The sequence below is a fragment of the Platalea leucorodia genome, assembly GCF_965183815.1.
Source record: "Platalea leucorodia genome assembly, chromosome: 8".
Classification (NCBI taxonomy): Eukaryota; Metazoa; Chordata; class Aves; order Pelecaniformes; family Threskiornithidae; genus Platalea; species Platalea leucorodia.
The window spans coordinates 15,016,768-15,041,138 of NC_138830.1; the positions used below are offsets into that span (position 1 = coordinate 15,016,768).

The 24,371-nt window shown below is 59.5% G+C and overlaps 2 protein-coding genes across 12 annotated transcripts; both read right to left on the minus strand.

The window, feature by feature from the left end:
• Positions 1-1,841: 1,841 nt before the first annotated feature.
• Positions 1,842-18,758, minus strand: LOC309594503 (uncharacterized protein). Of its 11 annotated transcripts, none has more exons than XR_014229066.1 (3): positions 13,615-14,554; positions 7,546-12,703; positions 1,842-6,392 (listed from the first exon to the last, which is right to left on the minus strand). XR_014229066.1 is itself a non-coding variant. In XM_082320469.1 (3 exons), the coding sequence occupies exon 3, from the start codon at positions 12,067-12,069 to the stop codon at positions 9,346-9,348; it is 2,724 nt and encodes a 907-aa protein (XP_082176595.1). In that variant the 5' UTR covers positions 12,070-12,703; positions 13,615-13,770; positions 18,670-18,740; the 3' UTR covers positions 7,454-9,345. The 11 variants fall into 11 exon arrangements, 10 of the variants coding, with proteins under 10 accessions (XP_082176600.1, XP_082176595.1, XP_082176596.1 ...); XM_082320469.1 differs by lacking the exon at positions 1,842-6,392 and adding an exon at positions 18,670-18,740 and having other exon boundaries at positions 7,454-12,703; positions 13,615-13,770; XM_082320470.1 differs by lacking the exon at positions 1,842-6,392 and having other exon boundaries at positions 7,454-12,703; positions 13,615-13,770; positions 13,874-14,554.
• Positions 18,759-21,040: 2,282 nt separating this feature from the next.
• On the minus strand, positions 21,041-23,215 carry LRRC15 (leucine rich repeat containing 15). Its single transcript, XM_082320496.1, has one exon. The coding sequence runs from the start codon at positions 23,208-23,210 to the stop codon at positions 21,486-21,488; it is 1,725 nt and encodes a 574-aa protein (XP_082176622.1). The 5' UTR covers positions 23,211-23,215; the 3' UTR covers positions 21,041-21,485.
• Between the last annotated feature and the right edge of the window lie 1,156 nt (positions 23,216-24,371).

The following is a 24,371-nucleotide window of genomic DNA, read 5'->3' on the forward strand; positions in this document are numbered from 1 at the left end:
TGGCAGTCAGAAAATATCTGCTTTCAAAGCTTTTTTTCTTTCTTCTTAATTGGGAGACCAGATGATTTTTTTTTTTTTAACAAAATATGTTGTTATTGTGGAAAATATCTGCTCTCCACAGAAAATGCCTTGCGTTCACTGTACACATTGTAGGCCATACCAGAAAATATCTGATGTGCTTCCAAAACCGCTGGGGCATTTCTTTTCCTATGAGAGTGGAAATTTTCTTCAGGAAACAAGTTTTACCTAGTTTGCACTGACATTTGCCACAGGAGAAAGCAAGCAGCCCTGTCCCCATGCCACCCCTCCATCTCCGGGAGGTGGCATCGTAGGGGCACCTTGGCAGGACCAGGCACCCAAACCTGCAGCACAAACCCTGGCTTCAACCCAAGCTTTGACCCAAGCCCTGTGGGCCACCAAGCACCAACCGCCAGCACCCACCCAGGCTGGCCCATGGGGGAACCACGGCTTCTTGGGGCAAGATGATACCTGTTTGAGAAACACAGAGGAAAATACATTATTTTAGTCCTATCAACAGCTCCCCGGTGCCATGCAAGAGCCAAGAGCAGGCTCCCAGGGTCACGCTGGCCCAAGGGCAGTTATGGAGATGCCCTTTTCTGCCCCATCATGTGAGCCACCCGATACTGCGGCACTGCTCTTTGTCCCAGGTCAGAAGAAAAGTCTAAAATTTACTGTGGAATAGCAATGTTTGACTATTAGATCTGCAAAAGTGACCTGATTTTATCACCATATCTTCTGCCCAGATTGCTGGTGTTTCACAATGTGGAATACTAAGAGTGGCCAAGACAAACATCTAATATATTCAACATTAGCCAGTACGGCTGTACAGCATCAACACTAATTGAAAGTTTAGAAAGCTAAGTCAAAACCAAACACTGCCATTTCAATTTAGCATTTTCTATATGGAAATGGGGGAAAAAAAAGTACAAAAAAAAGAAAAAAACCTGCAAAATTTCACCCGTGTCTTTTAAATTCGTCTGTGATAAGCATAGATGTCAGGATGGTGATTACAGCAACTCCACCCATCAGTTTTCCTGCTGTAGGAAGCACCCGGGGACGACTGTTACGGTCCCTCCACAACAGCTCCAGCTGGGTCTGAATCTGACAGCCCGGGACTTAAACTCTGCCTGGCTCGGGAGGAGCTGCACCCTTTCCAGTTGGGGACTATTCCTTAACACCGTCCCCCCCAGCAAAGCCTCCAGGGACAGTAAAGAAAATTGCCTGTGCCTTCCCACCTGAAACACACTTTATTTACCAACTGCTCCTCATCAACTGTTTATAGGGTCAAAACCATGGCAGCTTTCCTTGCGTGCCAGAGAGCCGGGGGCTCGTTAGGCAAGGGCTGGCTTCGCCAGCGACGAGCCCAGTGAAGATGCTGCAGTGTGGTGCAGCCAGCCAGGCCACAGCCATATTCTGAATTTCTTTCTTTTTTTTTTCCAAGCAGTCTTCTGAGAAAACATCTGCTGTGCCCCAAGCCTGCACCGGAGCTGAAGATCAAAATAAAGGACTTTTGTCTTTTTATTAACCATTTTAGCAAACGTGACTATTACATTCATATTATATTTCCCTGTTTTGTACAAACACGTTTAAGTCAGCACTAAGAGGATTACGTTTATGGCGCACCAATCTCTGCTCAAATGGGCTGACTAAAGAAACTCTTGTTAAACAGTATTTTCTCTAATGCCTGTTGCTTTTCTTCCTTGCCTTAGTGCTCAGACATCTATCCAGGCTCCCTAAATCCACCCTGCTCATAAGCTTTCAGATCAAGACTCTTCCCCCCTCTGCCCCCCTCCGCACCCTTTAATACAGCTGAAGATGAACATTAGCGCTTGGTTCAACTGCACTGGAAAGGGAAAGGGCAGATTCATCAAAATCTTTATACCTCCATAGAAAAATGTAGCCTTTTGCCTTTCCTCGAGTGAATGCCTTTTCTAGAGGGTATTCATTAGGGGTTCGGTCTGTTTTTGCAGACAGCTCCACAGATGTTGACATTTTTTTTCTTCGCTGGGTTAAGACGCCTTCTATAGGCTTTCAGTCTTCATTTGTTACTTCTTTATTATCCAAGAGGGGTTTTTCTTTCTCTTTTTTTCCTCTTTTTTTTTTTTTCTTTCTTCCCAAGGAGTTGACTCGGTTCTCTGAAGAGAGCAGTGGTAGTCAGGCTCATTATTATCTCGGGCCCTTTTTCATCGCCCCGGCAGGCCGGCCGGGGCCGCGGGGCCATTGTGGCGGAGCAGCAGGTAGCTGTGGCACGGCGGGGTCAGCGCTCCGGCCGACGCGGTGCCTTTGTGCGCCCGCCTCATGCTGCCGGCTCCGTTTGTCCGGCGGTGGGAAAGGTCAGGAGCACACCACCGCTCCATACCTGAGCTTTTGTCTCCGGCCTCTGCCGAGAGCTTATGGAAATAATTTGTTGGAAAGCAATCGCTGGACCTGGGGGGGAAGCAGAGTGAAGGGGTGGAGGTGTGCCGGTACCGGAGCTGCCTGCTCCATCAGACACGCTGCTTCTTGGCCAGGGCTGTTGCATGCTGCCAGTGTCCACCCTCTGCGTGCCGCTCGGGAAGCCACGGGCTTGCCATGGTCCACGAGGCTCAGTATCATCACTTTTACACATTGGGACAGCTGGTTTCCCACAGTAAACTTTGCAAAGAGAGCAATTTAGCTCAGTGTAGAGGTTTAAAGCATGATGCAGGCAGCACCCTGTGCTGATGTCCCCATCACCGAGACCAAACGCACCACGCTTCGCCCAGGACCCATCACCCTTGCCTGCAGACATACACCAGCCAAATATTCCACCCCAGTGCCAGCAGGTGTCCAAATACCCTTACCCCAGCTCCCAAAGAAAATTTACTGTTTGTCTAGAGATTTTTCCCCAAAAAAGATTGCTGGGGCAGGCACAGGAACTGGCAAAAGCATCATAATTCAAGGGGTGCTTCAGGACCTGCCGTAACAGAAACCGGAGGTAAGGGCTCCAGCCTATTCACAGCTGGGCTCATTGTGTCGCCTCGCCGCTGCAGGCCATGCATTATCTCGGGGAAAAGGAAAGCCCTCCCGCTCCTCCCGGGAGCCCTCCTGGCCCGTTCCCACACTGCCGGGAGTCACCAGCCCCGCAGCCAGCACGGGGCTCCCCAGCCGTGCTCTCAGTGTGAGCCGGCGGCACGGCTGGGCAGAGGCGACAGGTACCTTTATCCCGCCACCCAGGAGAGCTCCAGCATCCCACTGGCAGGAATTTGTCTGCAATTTTTCCCTCATTGAAAGGAGAGAGGGGGTTGAGATGATCTCTTGATTATGGCCGGGGCAGGTGAGGTGGAGAGATGGGGCAGCTCCCAGAGAGCTGTGCTCCCAGCCCTTAACCTCTCCTCCCCAGCCTGATGATTTAATGCCTTAGCAGGCACGTCGGCTCCAGCCATGGGGCAGCGGGTGGGCACTAAGGGTGACGTGATCCCAGTTGGCGCTCGCTGTCTCAATAACGCCGGCTGTGGTTCGGAAGGAAGGTGCCTGGCCAGCAGGCACAGCACCCTCCTGCCTTCACAGCACTGCAGGGTTGCACTGCTGCCGGGTGCCCAAGTGCTCCCCAGCCGCCCTCACCCAGCCGAAGGAGGAGGAGGAGGGCAGCAGCTCCCCGCCACCAGCTGCAGCCTGGGACACTGAGCTCACTGGCCAGAGTCCTGATGGGAATATTGATGGAGACACTAAAAACCATCACGTTCAGCCCCCACCAGTACGCTAAAAGCTCCTGCCATTTTCCCTTTTTATCATGGCTTCAGCAAGAGAGCTCCCATTAGCTTTACACATCATCCTTGGGGAAATAGCGCTGATAGATATGTGAGATCGGGCAGGTGGGTTTTCTTTTCATCACTTATGCCAGAGAAGCCTTCCACTGCTACAAGCAAGAGGAGAGTGAGCCAGATCTTGCAGCCTGATAGCAATCCACCCAGAGGGTCATGGCTGGACTTCACACACCATGCTCTGCACTGGTGCCTGGGGCACTGCCTGGCCCTAGTGCGCAGGGCAGGGTCTGGCCCAGAACAGCACCGACTCAGAAGCGCTTTCCTTGGGGCTGGACTCCCCATTTCCCCCTGCACAGGGATGAGTCCCCTCCCGGTGCAGCATTTCACCCTGGCAAACTCCCAGCCACAACCACAGGGAGAAAGCAGCTTTTCTATAAAAGTGGAGTGATGGCATCCCTCGCTGCACCTGCTCTCTCTCACCCTGGTGTGTTTGCGTTGGCCATTGTGCCCCGAAGCGTGCCACAAGCTTGGTGGTGCTGCCCGGCTGGCACCCACACGCGCTGACCAGCATCAGGGATGCGAAGGAGCCCCAGGCGTGGGATCCGCAGCAGCCTTTGCATGAATGTTGCGAGTGCTGAGGTTTATAACCCAGAAAATCTGGGCTCTGAAGGGCTCTATCTGGCGGGGCAGGAGGCGTGCCGCCCTGCCCAGAGCCACTTTTATGCCATTGTGCCTTTTCAGCATTGCATTAAGGCAGCCAAAGAAGGGGGATTTTTAATGGTTCCAGGGGAACAAAGCGGGAACATTCGGCCCAACTTCATTACAGAATCATCTGAAACGCTTGAGGAACGTTTCCCACTAATTATCATAAATAGCCGAAAAAAATCTTTCCCTCCCAAAGCAGGTTCCAGCTGCCCCTCTGTGTTTTCTCACCTCCACTTCCAATAGCCTGACCCTGCCCCCGCACAAAGGGGAGACCCCATCTCCGCTCTCCCAACACTCGGGGGCTCTAAAGAAATACAAACAGGCAGCAGATTAACAGCACTTGTTTGCACCTTAAACAAACAGGCGGCTTCCGCCCCGCCGGGCTCTTCCGCTGCCCAAGGGAGGATGCGCCGGCTGGTTTTCCTTGCCCTTGCTGTTGTGCCCTGCCCAAATCCTGGATAAAAGCACGGGCAGCATAAGGTGCAAAGCAGGCAGACCAAGGATGGGAATGCTGCGGCTGCCAGCCCCACACCCTCTTGAGCCCTGTCCACTGGTGGGATGTGGCTACAGCCCTTTTGCAGGAGGGTTGGGAGGTGCCAAGGCCGAAGCAGATGAATGAATGTCCCAGTTTAGCTCCTGCCCCATGCATCTCACGCGGCTTCGCAGCAAGGAGCAGCCTGACACGGCTGGACGGGTGCCGTGAGTTGGCGCGGGGAGGGACGCTGTGGGTGAAGGATGGGGAGGGAGAGACAGACCATCCAGAGGACACACGGAGGAGTGGTGCTGGTGTTCAAAACCATCACCAGCATCAAGGGGGCACAGCAGACACCGAGCAATGACTGCCAGCCCACGGTCATCTCTGCTGAGTGCCAGACATGCCTGCCCAGCCAGTCCTTAGGCTGATCCCAGCAGCTGCCTCTGCCAGGGAGCTGCCCCAGCTCGGGTCCTCACCCTGCAGGTCCTGTGTTGCCCATCCCACCTCTGCAGGCAGCGCTGCCACCACCTCCCTGCTTCTATGGGACCCAGTGCCAAACCAGCCCCTTCTCGCCCTGCCCGCAGCACATGGAGCAGCCAGCCCCCAGCCCCCCACCCCGCCGGGGCAGGCAGTCACGAGAGACGTGGGGGCTCAAACCACACCAGAAGCCGGCGAGATGCCGCTCCTGGCACAGCTACGGCACGTGTTTGGGGCTGGCACATGAGGCGGGCGCCTGGGGAGGAAGCCGCGGCAGCGCAGCCACGAGCTGGGGCAGGTTCCCAGCAGCAAGCCAGCAGTGGGACTTGCCCACCGGAGGCTCAGGTTTGCTCCCTACTCGGGTTATTGTGCAAATCCCCCCATGCAGGTGTTCGTTGCCCCCCTTCCCGCCAGCCACAAGAAAGGGCTGTCGTTCGCAAGCCCCCTTCCTGCCCGTGGGGCGCCCCAGGGGCAGGAAGGGGACCGGAGGCAGGTGGCAGGGACAGGCCACTGCACCCGCAGTGCCGGGGGCTCCCGGCGGGGCTGATGGGCAGAGGGGTTACAGGATGGTACTGCTGCACGAGTGACAGGGCCATGGGAACCACGTCTCATCTGCACAGGGCAGGAAGAGAGCCAGCGGCGGCTGCAGGACTCCCAGGCCATGCTGGAGACCCCCTGGTCCCAGCGCCGCTCAAGGACACGCACGCACGGTGTCCTGTCTCTGCTTCTAACTGGTTGTCACTTGAGGCTAACTATGAGGACCTCAGGCAGTCACGGAAACTGGGAAGAGGTTTACAGTGTCACAAGCAGCCTGGAGACACCACACAGCCATGCTCACCTCTTTTTTTTTTTTTCCAGTGCAAGAACCTGGGGCATCCCATGCAGAGAGCGGTGAGCAGGGGGAAGCAAAGGGTGGTGCTGCCTCATTCAGTCTGTGGGCAATCCTGGGCACTTCTCACCACAGGGTGCTGTGGGTGCTAAAATCTTGCCTGAGTTCAGAAAAACCAGAGACATTCAGAGATGAAAAAATCATCACGCGCTACTCAGTGCAATGGCTGTCCTGCAAAGGGATGCCCGGGCTGCCCACAGCAGAGTGGGGAGGGTGTGCTGGGGGCTGGGCACTCCCCGGGCACCTGCCCTGGCCATGTACGTCCCCGCTGGGATGAAGGCCTCTCCTTGGCATCGCAGCAAAGTGCAGCTCTGAAGCAGCAAACCTGTATACTGGTCTCCCCAGTGCAGATCCCCCATGCTCTGCCCCATCCCTGTGTGTTCTCTCTGGCTGCTCTTGCTCAGCGATTAGGAAAGCCAAGCATGTTCCTGCCCAGGCACATCACCCCCAGGACACCCTGCATCCCACCCATCTCTCAACCTCTTCCCTCCTGGGGGACACCAGAGCAAGCAGGGGCAAACAGGAACGGCTGCTAATTCCTCCCAGCCCAGCACAGCCGTAGCCCTCCAGGGATCGGCCCCGCAGCAATGGAGGGAGCCGACTCCTGCCTGCGAGCCAGCTGCACCAGCCTGGCCCCAGGAACATGGGCAGCTGTATTTTCATTGCAAATTAGAAATCAATCATAGCAGGAAATTCCCGTGCTGAGAACACCCTGGCTATTATTATTTTATAGCACTCGGAGGTGTTCTGGGCACTTAGAAAGACGTGGTGCTTTCGGGGTATTATGGGGCAAATTAGTTTTAAAGGCGGCTATAGGAATGTTGGCCGTTTGGTTTCCGGAGTGGGACAGGCACAGGTGGAGGCTGCGGGGCTTTGTGCTGCTTTCAGATACACCACCGCTCTGCAAAGAGGGAATCGGCACGCTCCGGCGTGAACACCTCTAGCCTGACCCCAGCTTTATTAATAACAAGTAATTAATATGAGAGCGGATGTGCCTTGTGTCTCTGAAGACCTTTTAAGATGTGATTATGTTGTGCTAATCTCACCCCAAAGTACTTCCCTGTTTAGACTGTGCTGGGCCATTAAATATCTGAAAAGCCAGCAGAGACCCCCCCTCGCCGCCCTGGGAAGTGCTCGGGGTCTGTTCCCCGGCAGCCAGGCCCCGCTTTCAAACCCTCTAAATCAAGTATTAAGTCAAGCCCATCTGGACTGCCAGGAAAAACACTCCCTCCTCCTCATCTGCCTCTCATTACCTGCCATGCCAGGCCCGGCCCCGCGCCGCTCGCTCCATCCCGCCCAGATGTGCTGCCCCGCGCTCGCCTCCCGTATTTCACAGCCGTCAGCAGGACTTCAAGGAGCAGCCGAAGGGCCTGTAACACTGCACAGGCTCTTAGCAAAGACATATATCCAGGTCCCTAACGCATAGCTGCAGGCACATACCCTAACGCGAAGCCCCTTTCCCCCTCCCTTGGTCTTGCACCAGGCAGGGGAGCTGGGACGCTTGGGCTCCCTGGCCAGGAGGTTTCTGAGCCACTTCCCCAGCACGTGTCCAGACTATTGATTCTCAGGGGTTCTCCCCGCTGAGACCCCCCAAAGCCAGGCAGCCCCTACACCCTTTGGGAGCGGCACCCAAAGGCAGGGCAGGACCGAGCAGGCACTGGCAGCAAAGGCGAGGAGTTGAAGACAGACACCTGCAACCCTGCAGTAACCAGGGTGACTAAATTTGGGAGCAGCTCACCTGGCACAGGGCAAAGTCAGCACTGAGCCTAGAGAAAATAGGTACCCAAAGACCCAAACCAAGGAACAACCCCTGTGTTCATCAGCTCAAAAATCTCCTGGCCTAAAGCTTTCTAGTGAAAGTTTCAGCATTTCCAGAAAACCCACAGAAACAGCTGCTTTTGTTTAAGTTTGGCACTTTCCTGGCCCTGGCGGCAGCCCGGGACTGCAGAGGTGAAGGCGCACATCAAACCTGCGTTTAGGAGAAGAGATGAATCTCCTCCTGAGCTTCAGAAGAGCTGGTGCTCAGCCTGCAGTCGGGCTCGGTGTCCGGTTAAGTCATGGTATGAGCACCACATGGCCGGTCACGCTCAAACATTACTCTTCCAGAGAGGCCAGGGCAGGCAGCATCGCAAAGAGGTTTTGGGGGCACGAGATTTAAGGGGGGGGGGGGGGGAGAAAAGCATGTCTGTTGTCTCCCTGTGTCGCTGCCTGCAGGAGGGTGTGCAGCCCGGGTCCTGCACTGGTCCCTGATGGCCAGCACTGACTGAGGACCCCACACTCCAGCAAGCAGCAGGAATTCCCCGCAGCAGGTCACAGAGAGGAAAGCCCTGGGAAGAAAATACTCCACTTGCCAGCCCTTCAGTGCACGGCAGAGATGCAGGGGAGGCTTTAATATTGGTGAGGAGGAAAGGGGGAAAGAGAGGGGAAGAGGTCACAGTGTTACGATGGACGTACAGGCACTGACACATCCCGTAACACAACGCAGGGAAGAAGTCCACAACCTGTAACGAAACGCGGGGAAGAAGCCAGGGCGCGGGGAAGGAAGCCTTAGGAAGTCCTTCCCCAAGGACTGCTTGCACCCTGCAGGTACCTGCCAGGGACGGGGAGGAGATGCAGACAGGAGCCCCAGTCAGACCCTGCAAGCAAGAGCGGGCCGTGCCCGAGGTCCAGCGAGGTCCCCAGCCGGCCGGGTGCAGGGTCTCCAGCATTTCGGTGCGGTGCCTCCAGGGCCACTGGTCGTCCTCTCTGCTGCCGGTGGCCCTGGGCAGGCGGTGGCAGCCACCGCCTGTGTCGGGATGCCATCTAGTGTCGCTTGGCAGAAGGGCCCGTCAGGCAGTGACACTGTGCATCATCTCCCCAGGCTCACAGCATCTCCAGGGGCCAGCTGGGAGGCACCCCAAAACGGCCTGGGTGCTGGGACACCCACCCCTGGGGGACTGCACCCCACTGGTGCTGGTCCGCACCCCGTGACATACGCACCCCGTCGCCAGCACAGCTCCAGACCCCAAAGGAGAGCGACGGGCATTGCCCACGTCATGCGGCAGCAGTGAAGCTCAAAGCGGTGCCCGGGCTTGCTCAGGGGACCCCGGGGTAGCCAGGGCTTGGAGACTCAGCAGCCTCACCGGCAGCATGGGGTGGCCCTGGCGTCGGGTGGCTTGGTGAAGGAGAAGGGCGAGCATCCCCCACAGCAGCGTGCAGCCCACCTGCAGCACCAGCGCGGCCAGGCCCAGGGCCAGGGAGACCCAGCAGTGCCGCGGGCTGGACCGCAGGGCAAAGCCCCAGGCGTGACGGCCGCTGGGGGCCAGGGGTGGGGAGGCCGGCCAGGGGCTCGTATGGTCTGGCAGCGGGGGGACAGGAGGTGTTAGGAGCAGGATGGTGCTTGCAGGAGTGGGAGCGTGTTGGAGGGCAGTAGGAGTGGGCTGGGTGCCACCCGTGGACAAGCCCCACACAGTGGCATGGTCCCGCTCCGCATCTGGCGCAGGAGCATCGTGGGACAGGGAGTGTGAGGTCAGTGGGACCATGCCTGCTGCAGCAGTCCTGGGGGGTGGCCAGAGTGCCATGGGAGGGGCTGAGACAAGGGAGATGGTGGGCGTCCCCCATGGGATGGTGGCTGGCCTCTCTGTGGGCACCGGAAGAGCAGGAGGCACTTGTCTGGTAGTGGCTGCCAGCGGGCTGGTTGGCACTGGTGCGGTAACAGAAGCTAGAGTGGACAGTGCAGGCTCTGGGCTGTTGGCCCCAGGAGGCTGTAGGCTTACGATGGATGGAGCTAGACACAGGCTGAAGGCCTCCTGTGACATAGCTGGCAATGGGGTGGTGGTGGAAGCCTTGGGCAGCACAGTTGGTGATGGGGTGGCAATGGAGGTCTCGGGCAGCACAGTTGGTGATGGTGTGTTGATGGAGGCCTTCGGCAGCACAGCTGGTGATGGTGTGGTGACAGAGCCCTTCGGTAGCACAGCTGATGAGGGGGTGGTGACGAAGGCCTTTGGCAGCACGGCTGATGATGGGGTGGTGATGGAGGTCTTCAGCAGCACAGTTGGAGATGGGGTGGTGATGGAGGCCTTTGGCAGCACAGCTGATGATGGGATGGTGATGGAGGTCTTCAGCAGCACAGTTGGGGATGGGGTGATGATGGAGGCCTTTGGCAGCACAGCTGATGATGGGATGGTGATGGAGGTCTTCAGCAGCACGGCTGATGATGGGGTTTTGATGAAGTCCTTAGATGGCATGGTTGGTGATGGAGCAGTGAAGAAGGCCTCTGTTGGCATTGTTGGCAACATGGTAGAGGTGGCCACAGGTGACAGCATGGTTAGCATTGTCATGATGGGCAAGGCTGCCGATGACAGCATGGTTGACATCCCTTGAGATGATGTGATGGTGAATGGCAAAGATGGGGTAAAAGAAGCTGAAAGAGGCAGAGTAGCAGGGCAAATTAAGTCGTCGTCCCTCAGTGATGTCACTGCTTGTCCTGCTAGGTGGGGTGGACTCTTGCATGACACTTGGGTGGACAATTTGACCTTCTCACTGTTGCTCAGGATCCAGCTGCGCAGGTAGCAGAGGTTGCAGTCACATCTCCATGGGTTCCCACTCAGATACACCGAGCTGAGCTTCTTCAGGGGGTCCAGGAGACCTCGGGGGACACTCTCCAGCTGGTTCTTCTGAAGGTTGAGGGTTTTCAGATTTGGCAGAGAAGCAAAGACCTCATCATCCAGAGCAGAGAGCTGATTTGTGTCCAGCTGGAGGTCCAAGAGCTTGCTGAGCCCAGTGAAAGCTCCTCTTGGGAGGGCTGCTAGCTGGTTGTGGGACAAGATGAGTTTGCCAAGAGATGTGAGGTTGACAAAGATGCCATCTGGAAGTGTGGCCAGACTGTTCCTGCCCAGGTCCAGTTCCCGCAGGTGTGGCATGGTGTCAAAAAGGCAGCAGGAGAGCTCTGTAATGTGGTTTGAACCCAGAGTCAGCAACTTCAATTTGTTTAAACCAAAAAAACCCTGAGGTGGGAGAACCCCAATGAGGTTGTTGTCCAAGAGGAGTTTCTCCAGGTGAGACAGGCTCCTCAGGAGCATGGGTGGCAGTGCCCCGAGCCTGTTCCTCTGGAGGCTGAGCTCCAGCAGCCCCGGCTGACTGTCCAGCAGCCCCTCTGGGAGGTCCTGCAACTCATTCTCATACAGCCGGAGGACTTGCAGCCGGGGGAGTTTGCTAAAGGCATCCCCAGGAAGACTTGTGATCCTGTTTCTAGCCAGGTCCAAAAACGTTAGATTGACAAGAGAATCAAAAACACCTTCTGGAAGAGAAGGAATTGCATTGATGTACAGCGAGAGCTCTTCCAAATTTTCCAGCCCATCAAACAAGCCTTTGGGGATGTATTTGAGGTGGCTCTCTCTCAGCTCCAGCCTCTTCAAGCTTGGGAGGTTTTGGAAAGTGCCCACAGCTAGTTCTTCTAACGAGGCACCAGATATCTCCAAGTCCCTCAGCTTCTCCAAACTATCAAAGGCTCCAGGTTCAACTGTCTTGATCTTGTTGCCAATAAACAAAATCTTGGTCAGGTTGGGCATGTACCTGAAGGCACCTTTCCTTATAGCAGTGATGCTGGTTTGCACAAAGATCATCTCAGAAATTAAGGGCTTTGCAATCTTTGGGATCTCTTTGATGTCATTTTTTGCCCCTCTGTAGACCTCCTGGTAGTCTTCGGGCATTTCATACAGATCTTCACCCAGGATTTGATCTTGGCATTTATGGGAATGGAAGGAGAGGAAGAAAAGGAAAAGGAAATGCTGGTACATCGTCCTGAAAAAAAGGCTTCAAAAATCAGTTATGAAGAGCAAAAAAAAATCTCTGTTCACAGCTCATGAACTGTGGTACCACGCTGTCGTTCAGCTCTGTGGACTCTTCTATTCACACATCATAACTCATTTTATGAGAGAGACTGTACAAGCCAATGTATGCTGCATTTACAAGAGTTCACTGCCCTTGGTATGGAGGGATGGAGAGAAAGGGAGAGTGAGCCAACTCATCGCCTGGCACTGGGAGACGCTCCAGGAGGGGCAAGGGCTTGGCGGTCTGTTCTCTGACCATCCTTCTCCCACGTTTGGGCTGTAGGCTTGGCATCTGTCTGGGTGAAGAAGGCAAAGTGCTGCTGCCCATTAGCACTGCCCCGGTGGGTCCAGTTACTCAGCAGGGCAATAGCCCATTCATGCAACAACAGAAGCACTCAGCCCTGCGCTTGCTAATGAGGGACCACAAAGGGTCCCAGGAGCCAGCCAAGACCAGCTGACCTTGTTTACACAGAATTTCCACGCTGTGCTGGATGAACTTGCTGTTTCACTGGTGCTTCTCTCAGTTCAGGGGAGTCATTTAAAACATTGCTTCTAAGCTAATATGCTAATTGCATCATATTTTGGCCTTGGTCATGCAGCTCTGTCAGATAGAAATGGTTAACTTGTGAGCACCAACCAAGCTTTAGAGCAAGGCTTGTTAAAAGACTATGAAATGTCCACAGATGAACTCTTTAATACATGACATTTAGGGCTCTGGCCTGCAGTTAGGAAGTAAAGTCACTGATGCATGCCCACCAGTAGCCACGTAAAGCCTACCACTTCCATCGAGTCATTTGGAAACAGTCAGCTAACACATTGGCTGGAGTTTAAAAGCCGTGAGCATCGTACTGGGACAGTAGTTTCCAGCTTGTGATTCACAGCCCTGGGTGGGAAGCAGGGGAAAGGGCTGTGGGTTGCTTCTTGGGTGTCCATCAAAGCTGACCATGCAAAAAAACTTATGCTGGGAGGGTAAATTTGCTATGAAAAGTTATTTTTTGAAAAAATGTTGAGAGGTCAGCAAATACAGGACGCTAAAAGCCACTGGGTTTGAAGAGAAACCGATGGGAGGTGAAGTATGTGCCAGCTGCCCCACAGGGCTCCCCAGGGCAGAAGCCACTGCTGATCCCTGCCCATCCTCTCCTCTGGGGACTCGGGTGCAGGAGCTGGGGCGTGGGTGCAGAAGTGCCTGCTTCACTTCAGCTGCAGGGGCAGCGCAATGGGTTCAATGCGCAGGTGGGAATGACTGGGCTGCATGCACAGGGATGAAATTTAACAGTTTTGAACTGCAAAGCTCTTTTAAAACCCTCTCTCACCCCGTCTGGCTGCAGTGGACCTCAGTGTGATCCCCTGCTTGTCCCACCCTCCATCAGCGCAGGGACGCAGAGGGACGCTCCCAGCTCAGGCACTGCAGCCTCTCCTGCTCCTTGCTGCAAGGAAATGATCAACAGCCCCCCAGAGCCGCCCCTCCTGGCACATTTTAAAGAGCAAAAAAAAGCATTTTGCGTCACTTACTTGGCCAAGCGCTTGCCAACGAGTCCAGCTGCCGGAGCGAGCCGTGCTGTGCGAGGAGCGAGGCCACCAGACCGGACGGGGGTCCCATCACCTGGCCAGGTCTTTATCCATGGCCCAGGCGCAGGGCTTGGTTTCGCATGATGTCAGGGTGCAGGGCTGCGAGGGGAGATAAGGGACGGCCGGGGAGCGGGCAGCAGAGCTGTGCCCCAGTGTGGGAGGCCGTTTGCAGAACCCCCTCGGAGAGGACACAGACACTTACTCCTTAGGCATTATCTGCTGGTGCCACTTGACTAGTCACATCCAGGGAAACCTGAAGGCCTCCAGGCCAGCCTGTTTTGCAGCTGAAGCTCTGCAGTCCCGTATCTCCACCAGTGTAACCCAGCAGCTTCACAGGCACCACCCCCACCGAGACAACAGAAAGGAACTCTTCCTATTTAAAGCATTTCCTATTAAAAATATCCAGCTGTTTCCTTCCTCAGGAATTGGCTTATGTAGCTAAAGGTGCTGCTCTGAAGCCATTTGTTTAAGCTTCTAACAGTGATGAGTTCTGTGGCCGGACAGATACGCTGACATCCCGGCTCTGGGCTTGGCCCCATAGCCCCACACCTCGCCGGCCGCAGGGCTGGGGCTGAGCGTTGTGCTCCCCTCCACCCTTAGCACAAGCCAAAGACCCTCCCACGGTGATACCCGGGGTTCTTGGCTGGTGTGGGGCTTCTTGTGGGAAGGAAGAAACACTCTGTTGGATGCAAAGCCTTAAAAAGACAAGGCATCCATTGCTTCCCACCGGATAATTGCACTAGTTGCATTTAAGCATTTCTTCTTCTGTTTTCATCTGCTCGGATTAAGGTTCAGCTTGTGCTCCTGGGCTTTCCTGGCAAATTTAGAAACAATTCGAACTATTGCACTAGTTGCATTTAAGCATTTCTTCTTCCATTTTCATCTGCTCGGATTAAGGTTCAGCTTGTGCTCCTGGGTTTTCCTGGCAAATTTAGAAACACTTCGAACTATTGCACATTTTCAACAGCCTTACCCCTTTCCAACATCACCCCTGCACGCATCCCCCTTGGTACCAGGCTGCTCCAGAGGCTATAGGGTGGCAGAGCCAGGGTGCACGACGGGACGGAGCTTGCAGCAGGAGTGACACCAGCCTCCCTGGGCCGAAGACAACACACACCCCACGGTGTGCAGCTGTGCCGGGGCTGGGGAGCTGCAGCCAGCCTCAGCCTCCCTGGTCCAGGCTTGGAGGTGGCCACGCCAGCATCACCTGGGAGATGGCGGCAGGAGGGTGGCTGTGTGGGATCGAGTCTGGGGGCGCAGCATCGCCCGCCTGCCTCCCAGGAGCTATCACAGCACGGAGCCTCCGCTTCGCTCCCAGCCCTCCGGCTGGGCAGCAGCGGGCAAGGGGCTGGCAGAGCCGCACAGCCCGGCAGCCAGAGCAGCGCAGCCCCAAGCAAGGACCCCAGCTCCGCCGCTGCCGCCTGGCTCAGAGGAGGGTGGCCCGGCGCAGGCAGGGCTCTCCCAGCTCTGCCTGGCCAGCAGCGCCCGTGTCCCATCGGCCGCAAGAGGGTGCAGCAACACCGCGCCGCAAGCCCCGGGCCGGGCGCCGCCGGGAGGGCCGCGGGGCGCGCGCCTTGCACCCCGCCCACGTGCCTGCACCCACCAACACACACGCACCCGCACCCACGCACACGCGTGTGCGTGCACACGCACTGGCTCTCTAAGGGGAGCAGCCGCCTTACCTGCCATCCCCGGGGCGGGCGGCTCTGCTGGGACTGTGCGCCCCATCTCCGTGGGTCCCGGGGCCCCTCTGGGGCAGACGCAGGGTCCCATGGGGGGGCTGTGGGCCAGGCCCTGCCAGGGTCGGGGGGGAACCTGCTGGTGCACAGCCCTGGGCTGGAGCCCGCCCTGCAGCCAGGGCCCCTCGCCGGGCAGCGCTTGCCCACGGACACCCCACACCAAACCCGTGCCCTGGGGGCTGGGGCCAGGCTGTAGCTGGGTCTCTGCACTGCCAAGGGAGAGGGGGAAGGAGGAGGGGCTGCAGAGCTGCAGCAGGCAGAGATGAGCATGCCCGAGAGCAGCATCTACTCAACACCCTGCATCTGCACCCATGGGACACCACGCACAGCCCCAGCCAAGTCCCCGTTGCGTCACAGTGACCTTCGCTTCCCCCAAATATGCAGATGGGGGGGACGGGGGGAAGAGTTTCCTCCCTCCACCATGGGAACTGGTTGCACAGAAATAATATATACATTTTAATCATATTTGAAATACACAGGAAACACATAGCTGGGAGAATAAATACCACCAGGCCAGCTCTTGCAGAGAGCTGGGTGACAGCTGGCGATCGTGGTAGGGGTAGCAGAGCGAGACAGAATGCCAGTTCCCAGGCTGGTTTGGAGGTTGCCAGCGCAAGAGGAGAGCAGAAGCAGGCACCTGCCCAAGCCCTAGGGCGCAGGGGGGAGGCTTGGCAACATGGCCTCATCCCCGCTCTGCACCGTGACGAGGACACTGACCTGCAGTGTGCCGCAGCGGGAGCGCAGCACCCAGGCGCCCTGGTACGTCAGCCCTGGCCCCACCACCTGCCCGGGAGGAGGAAGAGGAAGGAGGTGAAGGCTGAGCCGCTGGCAGCTCGTGGCATCGCAGGCCATGCTTATAGTGCCCTCGAGGTTGCTGTAGGTGCACTGCCCTGGAGCATCCTCTCCCGGCACCCCATCCCAGCCCTCCTCCGGGGGGATGCTGGGATCTCCTGGGCACTCCAACCGCACCTTGGGGACCTCCAGCAGGGACCGTCCCTGGAGGGCGGCCGGGCTGGCGCAGGAGGCTTGCACGTGGGTGAGGGGTTCATCAAAGCCCTGTAGCCAGCCCAGGAGATAGGCCAGGCGGCAGTCACAGGCCCAGGGGTTGTCAGCCAGCCCCACGCTCCCCAACTCCTCGTTGGCATCGAAGAGCCCCGGGGGCAGGTGGTCCAGGTGGTTGTGGTCCAGCGCCAGGGAGGTCAGGAGGGGCAGCCCGGCCAGCAGCCCAGCCGGCAGGCTGGAGAGGTTGTTGTGGCTCAGCTGCAGCGCCACCAGCTCCGCCAGCCCCTGGAAAACCCCGGTGGGGAGATGGACCATGGCGTTGTGCGAGAGCGCCAGGGTCTGCAGCACTGACAGGTTGGCAAAGAGTCCCTGGGGCAGCATCTCCAGCCGGTTGCGGGCCAGCGAGAGGTGGAGGAGATGAGGGGTGCTGGCAAGGAGGGCGGCAGGCAGAGTGGCCAGGCGGTTGCCCTCCAGGCTGAGGACAGTGAGGTTGGGGAGACCGGCGAAGATGTCGGGGGCGAGGCTGCCCAGGGCGTTGTGCTGCAGCTGCAGCCGCCGCAGCCCCCCCAGCCCAGCGAAGGCACCAGCTGGCAGCTCCTCCAGCCGGTTACCATCCAGGTGGAGCTCGGCCAGCTGGCCCAGTGCCCTGAAAGCACCGGGGGGCACCCGCGCCAGCAGGTTGTCGCTGAGCTTGAGGAGGCGGAGGGCAGCAAGGGGGGCCAGCAGCCCGGCTGGCAGCTCGGCCAGGACGTTCTGTGAGAGGTCCAGGGTCTGGAGGCGCCGGAGCGGGCGGAAGATGCCGGGGGGCAGCGCCTCGATCTTGTTCCCTGGCAAGCGCAGGTCCTGCAGGCGGCAGGCGGTGGCGAAGAAGCCCGGCTGCAGGGAGCGGATGGCGTTGGCACCCAGGGAGAGCTTGCTGAGGCTGGGCAGCCCCACCAGCACCCCCGGGCTGACTGCAGGCAAGGGGTTGCCCGACACCTCCAGCTCGGTGAGGCTGGGCAGCCCCCGAAAGGCACCAGCCTCCAGATGCTCGATGTCGTTGTTGAGGAAGACCAGCTTGGTGAGGGTGGTGCTGGAGCCCAGGGCCCCGCTGCGGATGCTGCTCAGGGCCGTCTCCACAAAGAAGAGCTGGGTGGCGTTCCCTGGCAGGCCTGCCGGGATCTCCCGCATCCTCTCCTCCGAGCAGAAGACTTTGGAGGTGTCGTAGCACTGGCAGGCGGGGGGACAGGGTAGGGGCAGCCCCCCCACCAGCAGGGACCCCAGCCCCAGCAGGACATAGACCACCAGCCTGCACTGGAGAAGGAGATGAGCCTCATCCCCTGCCTCGGCAGGGCAGAAATCTGCACCCGCAGGTGGCTGCTGCTGGGGAAGCTGCTTTTGCAGCCAGAAACTCAGGGGAACAAGCCCTGGGGCACTGCCAGCACGGGCAGCTGCCCTGGCCACGGGGCATCCCTCCAGCCCCAGACCCCCGCACCATCCCAGCACTCCCCTTGTGGGAACAGGGAGCACTTCCCTCCCAAATCTCTCCCCGCCTGCCCCATGCGGTGAGTTGGGGCTCTTCCCCTGCACCCAGCCCTGCTCCAGCCTGCCCTTTGACAACCAGGGTGGTGCCACCCTTGCCAACACTCCCCACATCCTGCAGAGCAGCAGCCGAGGTGGGAGCTGCGGGGTCCTGCGGGGGTCTCAGGGGAACCCGTGGCCTCATGAGATGTCCCTGTGCTCACGGACCCGGCCACTGGGGCAGGACAATGCGTGAAGCACGGGGATGTGCTGCACACACTGGGTGATGGGGACAATGCTGCAGGGCTGCTCTACGTTCAGTGACAAAAGGAGCGGGCTCCACTGGTTGTATTTCTAATTGCCCATCAAGTACTTCTTTCTCTGCAAGCAACTAGAGCAGCATCAAACCTGCCCGAGGGATATTTGGCTTGACCAAATGCCTGTTCATAGCCCACGGGAGGCACTTTTTGACCACCTGAGCAAAGCGGTGGCCTCTAGACCTCCACCAGTCCCTCCCTACCCAGCACACATGCCAGTGCTGCCGGGTGATGGGGATGCTGCCTGCCCCACAGCAATGCCCATCTGCAGACACCCTGCACAAGTGGGAGTATCCTGGACTTAACAGCAGCGGTTGAGAGCAGCGTTGAGCTTGGTTTTTGTTTTCCACCATCTCGCTTGTTTTCATGCAGAGCCAACAGCAACTCCCACCTGTCCCAGGCCCCCCCCAAACCACCCGAGCTGTGTGGCCACCACTTACCGAGCGTGGCATCATGGGGACCACCACCAAGCCCGCGGCAGGTTTGCAGGGACGCTGCTCGCTGAGATGGGACGATGTTTTCTGAGGCGGATGGGAAGCCAGCTGATGAGCCGTTCCTGCTGGGGCGGAGCTGCCCCTCGCTGCTTATCGGCGACAACAACCCGTGTCCTTGGAACGCTTCGAAAAACAACCTGACCCCAGAGGGACTGGAGGTGAGGCCAGAGGCAGCTGCCAGAGCATCCTGGCAGGGAAGTGGGGTCCTGGCCCCGGATGTCCACTGGCCCTGGGATGGTGGCAGGGCGCTGCTGTCACGGGTGGCACCGGTCCCACACTGAGATCAGCATGTTTGCTTGAAGCAGCCCCCCTTGATTAAATCTCAGTGGGGAATGGGGCTAGCAAACGTCCCTTGCATGAGAGAGGGAACCAGGCACGGCTTAGCAAGGCAAAGCAATGCTATGGGGTGGGGACCACCCTGGGGCCATCATGTTGAGATGCACCAGGCGCTTTGTGGCCTGGGACACACACCCAGCCAGTGGTGGGACAGCCAAAGGGACCCACGGACAGCTGGACTCCCAGGGAGCTTGCGGCCTGCCCGGGGGAGCAGCATACACCACCTTAAGGGCTGCCCTGCAAGGGCCTGTGTTGGAACGGCTGGGGTGGCAGCGGCCACGGGGGCACCCCCAGGGGCCTGAGCAGGGACACGTACGTGCATTCAGCCGGACCGACGGAGCAGACGGTGGTGCACGGAGAACCTCAGCTGACTCAAGCCAGCGGCAGCCAGCTCTGAAGGGAGCCAAGTGAGCTCTCCCCCACCCCGGGTGGAGCTGGAGAAACCCTCGGGGCCCTGCCCCAGGGAGAAGCTCACCCAGGTCCAGCTCACTCTCCAAAAGCCATCCTGCTGCTGTTGGATGGCTGAGACCTCCTGGGTCCCTCACCCCAGGTCAGAGCCCACGCCAGTGCAGGCTCTGCGGCACAGCCCACAACCCTCTCCCAGCCCCACCAGCCTGTATGGGCTTTTCCTCAACAGGAAAAATATCTCTTAGCAGATGAAATCAAGCGCAGGTTCTGTCCCTGCTGGGTCATTCCCCGGCTACGCACCGCGGCGGAGCAAACGAACAGCTCTTGGCTCTGGGGGTAGACAACTGTGCTTTAATGGAGAGGTCACAGAGCAGCACCCAACAGCCCCGCGGCACAGTCCCGTCTCTCCCACCACCATGCAGATCCCAGCCCGGAGGAGCATCCCATCACGCGCACGAGCATGGGGCTGCTTGCGCCAGTGCTGGCTCCTTGGGCACTGCAAGCAGCCAGCACCATGGGGGGCACACCAAGTGTGAGCTTTGTCCCGTGGCAGCGATCCCCAAGGCAGCCTGGTACTGCCACACCGCACGCAGAGGTGAGCTGGACTCTTCTGTGGCCATGCCATGGCTGAAGGAGTCACAGTGGCCACTGGACACAGGTGCTGGGGGACCGTGTGGCCCCTGCCTGCAATTTGCAGAGCAGCCAGTGCTTGCTGACCCCCGCATCCCCGCTGCCTGAGGGCTGCGAGCAGGCAGCAGGACCGGGCACAGACACACACAGGGGGACACTCGGGGTGGGAAGAGGAAGAAGAGAGGGGAGGAGAGGATGTAGCTTTGCCAGGCAGAGCAGGGCCAGGCTGCTCAGTAGCTGTCAGTGTACACACGAGGGTGTCAAGGCAGCGAGAACCAGGGACAGGGTGCAGCAGGAGCAGCCCAAGCATGCTCCGGCAGCCCGGGGGCACAAGTGCAGGAGCCTCTCCCAGCCCCTGGCAGGCAGCCCTCGCAGGGGAAGGGGTGGCCAGCATGTCCAGGGAGTGGGTCCAGCTCTGTGCATGCTTTGCACCCCACCTCTATAATTCCCCTGCAGCAGGGGCTGGCGTGAGCCCCCCGGCCACCTGCGGGGTTGGAGCAGGGGGCTGCAGGCAGGGGCAGGGCTGTAGGAGGGTTAGCACCAGTGTGAGGTGAGGGCTCAGGGGATCTGCCGCTGTGCCCAGACACTGGCACGTGGAGCCATGGCTCTCCTGGCAGGAGATGCACAAGCGCAAGGGGAGCAGGAGGTTGCTTGGGGTGCGGGAAGATGGTGGCTGTGCTCTGGCCCGTGCTGCCTGCAGGCAGGGAGGGCAGCTTGGACGCGGCCGCGTCACTCGGGGTGTGCCACCCTAGCAGCAGCGCCAGGCCCAGGCAGCCCAGCCCTGCGGGGATCCCCACCCGGGTACAGGCGAGCTACAAAGCAGCACAAGGACACGCAGCTCTGCTGGGGGTGAAGGCACTCGCTCAGCTCCCAGCCCTGCATGAGGGCTAGCGCCTGCCCGGGCAGGCAGGGGCAGAGGCTGAAGGCATGGGGTGGGGGGCAGATGGGGAAGAGGGGCTGGGGGAGGGCAGCAGGCAGCGCAAGGGCAGGCAGCGCCAGAAGGGCGATGTGAGGTGAAGGATGGAGAAGTCCTGTTGTTTGGGTAAGCACCATCATGGCCAGGCTGTGGCTCCCGGCTCGAGGGGTCCCTCTCAACTCCCCCACAGCCCGGCTGCTTCCCCCGGGCAGGGGATGGGCACAGAGGCTGTGCTGGAGGCAGGAGGGGCTGGGGACAGAGGGCAGCCATGGGAGGTCACCTGGGGGGATGCCCTGCTGCAGAGCAGGGACAGGGCAAAGCAGAGCAGGACAGGGGGACACGCAGCACACAGGGTGATGCCAGCCTGTCCAAATCAGCGAGGGCAGCTGATGCAGAGCTGCTGTCGTGTCCCTCGGCCCTGTGGGGAGGGGACGTCCTGACAGCACCGCTCCCCCCAGCATCTACCAGGCACTCAGGCTTCATTAGGTGCCTTCATCCTCATGAGCACAACATGGCTCTTCTTCCTACAGCCATAGACCACCAGTGCCACGAGAGCAGCGAGCAGGGCCACGCACACCAGCACGATGACCGCCACCACCACCCCACTCTGCATGCGCGTCAGCCCCCACCGCCCCCTCTCCTCCTCCTCTTCCTCCATCTCCTCCTCCCGAGGGGAAACTGGCAGCCCCATGGGGGGCTCCGTCCAGGCAGCCTCCGGGGGTGCCGCCTCGGAGGGGCAAGCGGGGAGTGGGGTGCTGGGAAGGGGGGAGGCAGTGGGGGGCTGGGGGGTGAGGAGCTGGTCTGGCAGCCTGGCGATGGGGGTGCCCCGCAGGGTGGGGGGCTGGGCACAGAGGGGGGGTGTCTCGCCCACCTTGTGGGGGTTGTCCTCCAGCCAGCCCCGCAGGGGCAGGATACCCTCGTCGCAGCGCCACGAGTTGTTGTGCAGTTTCACCTCCCGCAGGGCGGCCAGGGGGGAGAAGATGCCAGCAGGCAGGTACTCCAGGGCGTTGGAGTGCAGTTGCAGATGCCGCAGCCCTGGGGTGGCCCTGAAGAGGCCCCGCGGCAGTGCCTGCAGCTGGTTGTGGTGCAGGGAGATGTTCTGCAGCTTGGGCAGCCCCTCCAGCGCCTGGGCGTCCAGGTGGCGCAGGGCGTTGGAGTGCAGAGACAGCTCCAGCAGCTCTCCCAAGCCCCTGAAAGCCCCCGGGGCCACCGAGCACAGTCTGTTCTTGCTGAGGACCAGGAGCTGCAGCTGGGTGAGGTTGCTGAAGACAGCGGCAGGGAGGGTGGAAAGCTCATTCTCGTAGAGCCACAGCTCCCGCAGGTCGGGCATGGGCCCAAAGGCGCCGGGGGAGATGTCCCGCAGGCGGTTGACATGCAGGGTGATCTTGGCGAGGGCGCGCAGGGGCAAGAAGATGCCGCTCGGCAGTGTGGTGAGGAGGTTGTTGGACAGGTAGAGCTTCTGCAGGTTCCCATTGTGCATGAAGAGGTCCGGGGACAGCATCTCCAGCTGGTTCTGGTGCAGCCCCAGCTCCTGCAGCTCTGGCAGCCCGTCGAAGGCACCCGCTGGGATCTGCCGGAGCCGGTTCTCATAGAGCCGCAGCACCTGCAGCCGCGCCAGCCGCTCGAAGGCCCGGGGCGGCAGGCGGTCGATGTTGTTCCTGGCCAGGTTGAGCTTGGTGAGGCTGGTAAGCTGGTCGAAAACCCCCTCCTTCAGCTGCTGCAGGTTGTTCCCGTGCAGCTGCAGCTCCTTGAGGTTGCTTAGGTGGGCAAAGTGAGAAGGCTCAACCTGGAGGATCTGGTTGCTGGAGAGAAGCAGCGACTCCAGCTTGTCCAGGGGCTCAAAGACCTGCACAGGGAGCTCCTGTAGCTTGTTGCTGGCCAGGCTGAGGTAGCGCAGGTCGGGCAGGTGCTGGAAAGCCCCGGGGCTGATGCGCGACAGGCTGTTCTTCTCGATGCGCAGCCCGATCAGCAGGGAGGCGTTGCCAAAGGACGCGTCGCCCAGCTCGGCGATACGCGTGTTGATGATCTGGAGGGTCATGGCGTTTGCGGGAATGGGGCTGGGGACCATGGTGATGCTGGCACCAGAGCACTCCACCTGTGCAGTCCGGACACACTGGCACTGCTCTGGGCACTGGCCACTAGCCAGCTGGATGCCCACCAGCAGCAGCAGCCACCGCCACCAGCCTCCCTGCTCCATTGGGCCTGTAGCAAAAACAAAGGAGGGGGGCTCAGCCCCTGCGATTTCCCAGCCCACCAGGGCCACTGCTAGAGATGGGTGCTGCTTTCTCCCTGGAAAAGGCCACTGAGTCTGTGGCCACACTCCTGCCCACAGCACAGCAGCGAGGCAGAGGAGGGCAGGCGAGAAAAGCTGGGGGCAGGCAGGGCTGGGCACAGCCCAGGCGGGAGCGCAGAGCGGGACAGAGCCAGGGGCTGCGGCGCCTGGCTGCCATACCACAGCTATTAGTGGCATCCCTGGCGTCCCCCTCGCTCAGCTCCTCCAGTGGCCAGGAGCGCGGTTTCCTGTTTTGCAGCAAGCATGGCAAGCTGCTACCAGCGGCGCTGGCCTCCTGGCCCCACCGAACAGCCGAGACCTTCACCGGAGCTGGCCTATGGCACCCACAGCTGAGCAGGTCCCAGGGATGCTGGGTGGGGGCGGGAAGAAAGGCTTTGCCCAGCAGCAAGGGCTCTGAGCTCCTGTCGCAGAGCCAAGAGCAGTGCCAGCACCCGCTGCCCTGGCATGCTTTACCTCCAACCCTGCGGGAGCCTGGGTCAGCCAAGCCCTCTGCCAGCCCCCCAGTCCAGGCTGGGTACAGGGGTGGCCCTGTCTGCACCCCATCCCCAGCAGAAGGTCTCCGCCCTGGCCGATTTTTGCCATGAGAGCGGAGTGTCTGGTGTGGGCACCTGTTTGCAGGCTGGTCCCAGGGGTGGTGCCTGGGGGAGCCCTGGAGCCTGGGGGAGCAAGGGGTTTACAAACAGGTCCTCCACCACCCCACAAGCACAGCCCCCATGGACAACCTGTCCTCCCTCCTCTAGCATTGGAGCTTTCTCCCTCCGTAGATTAAAGCAGCAGCCTTGTGCCAGGCTGGCATGGAGCAGCCCCCCACTAACAGCTTCGAATGGCACAAGGGAAGGAGAAAACCCACGGCTCCCCCGTGCCCAAGCACGGCTCAGCCAGACAGGCAAGTCCAGCAGCGCAGGGGTCCAGGCACGGTGCCCAGGCTGGCACGGCACCCCGGGGTGCTGGGGGCACAGCCCCTGCCCTCCGCCCCAGGCTCCCTCCAGGGAAGACGCTGGCTCCCGGCAGGGAGGGAGGAACCCTCCACAAGCCAGCACAGTTTATGTTTCCCATATGGAAACA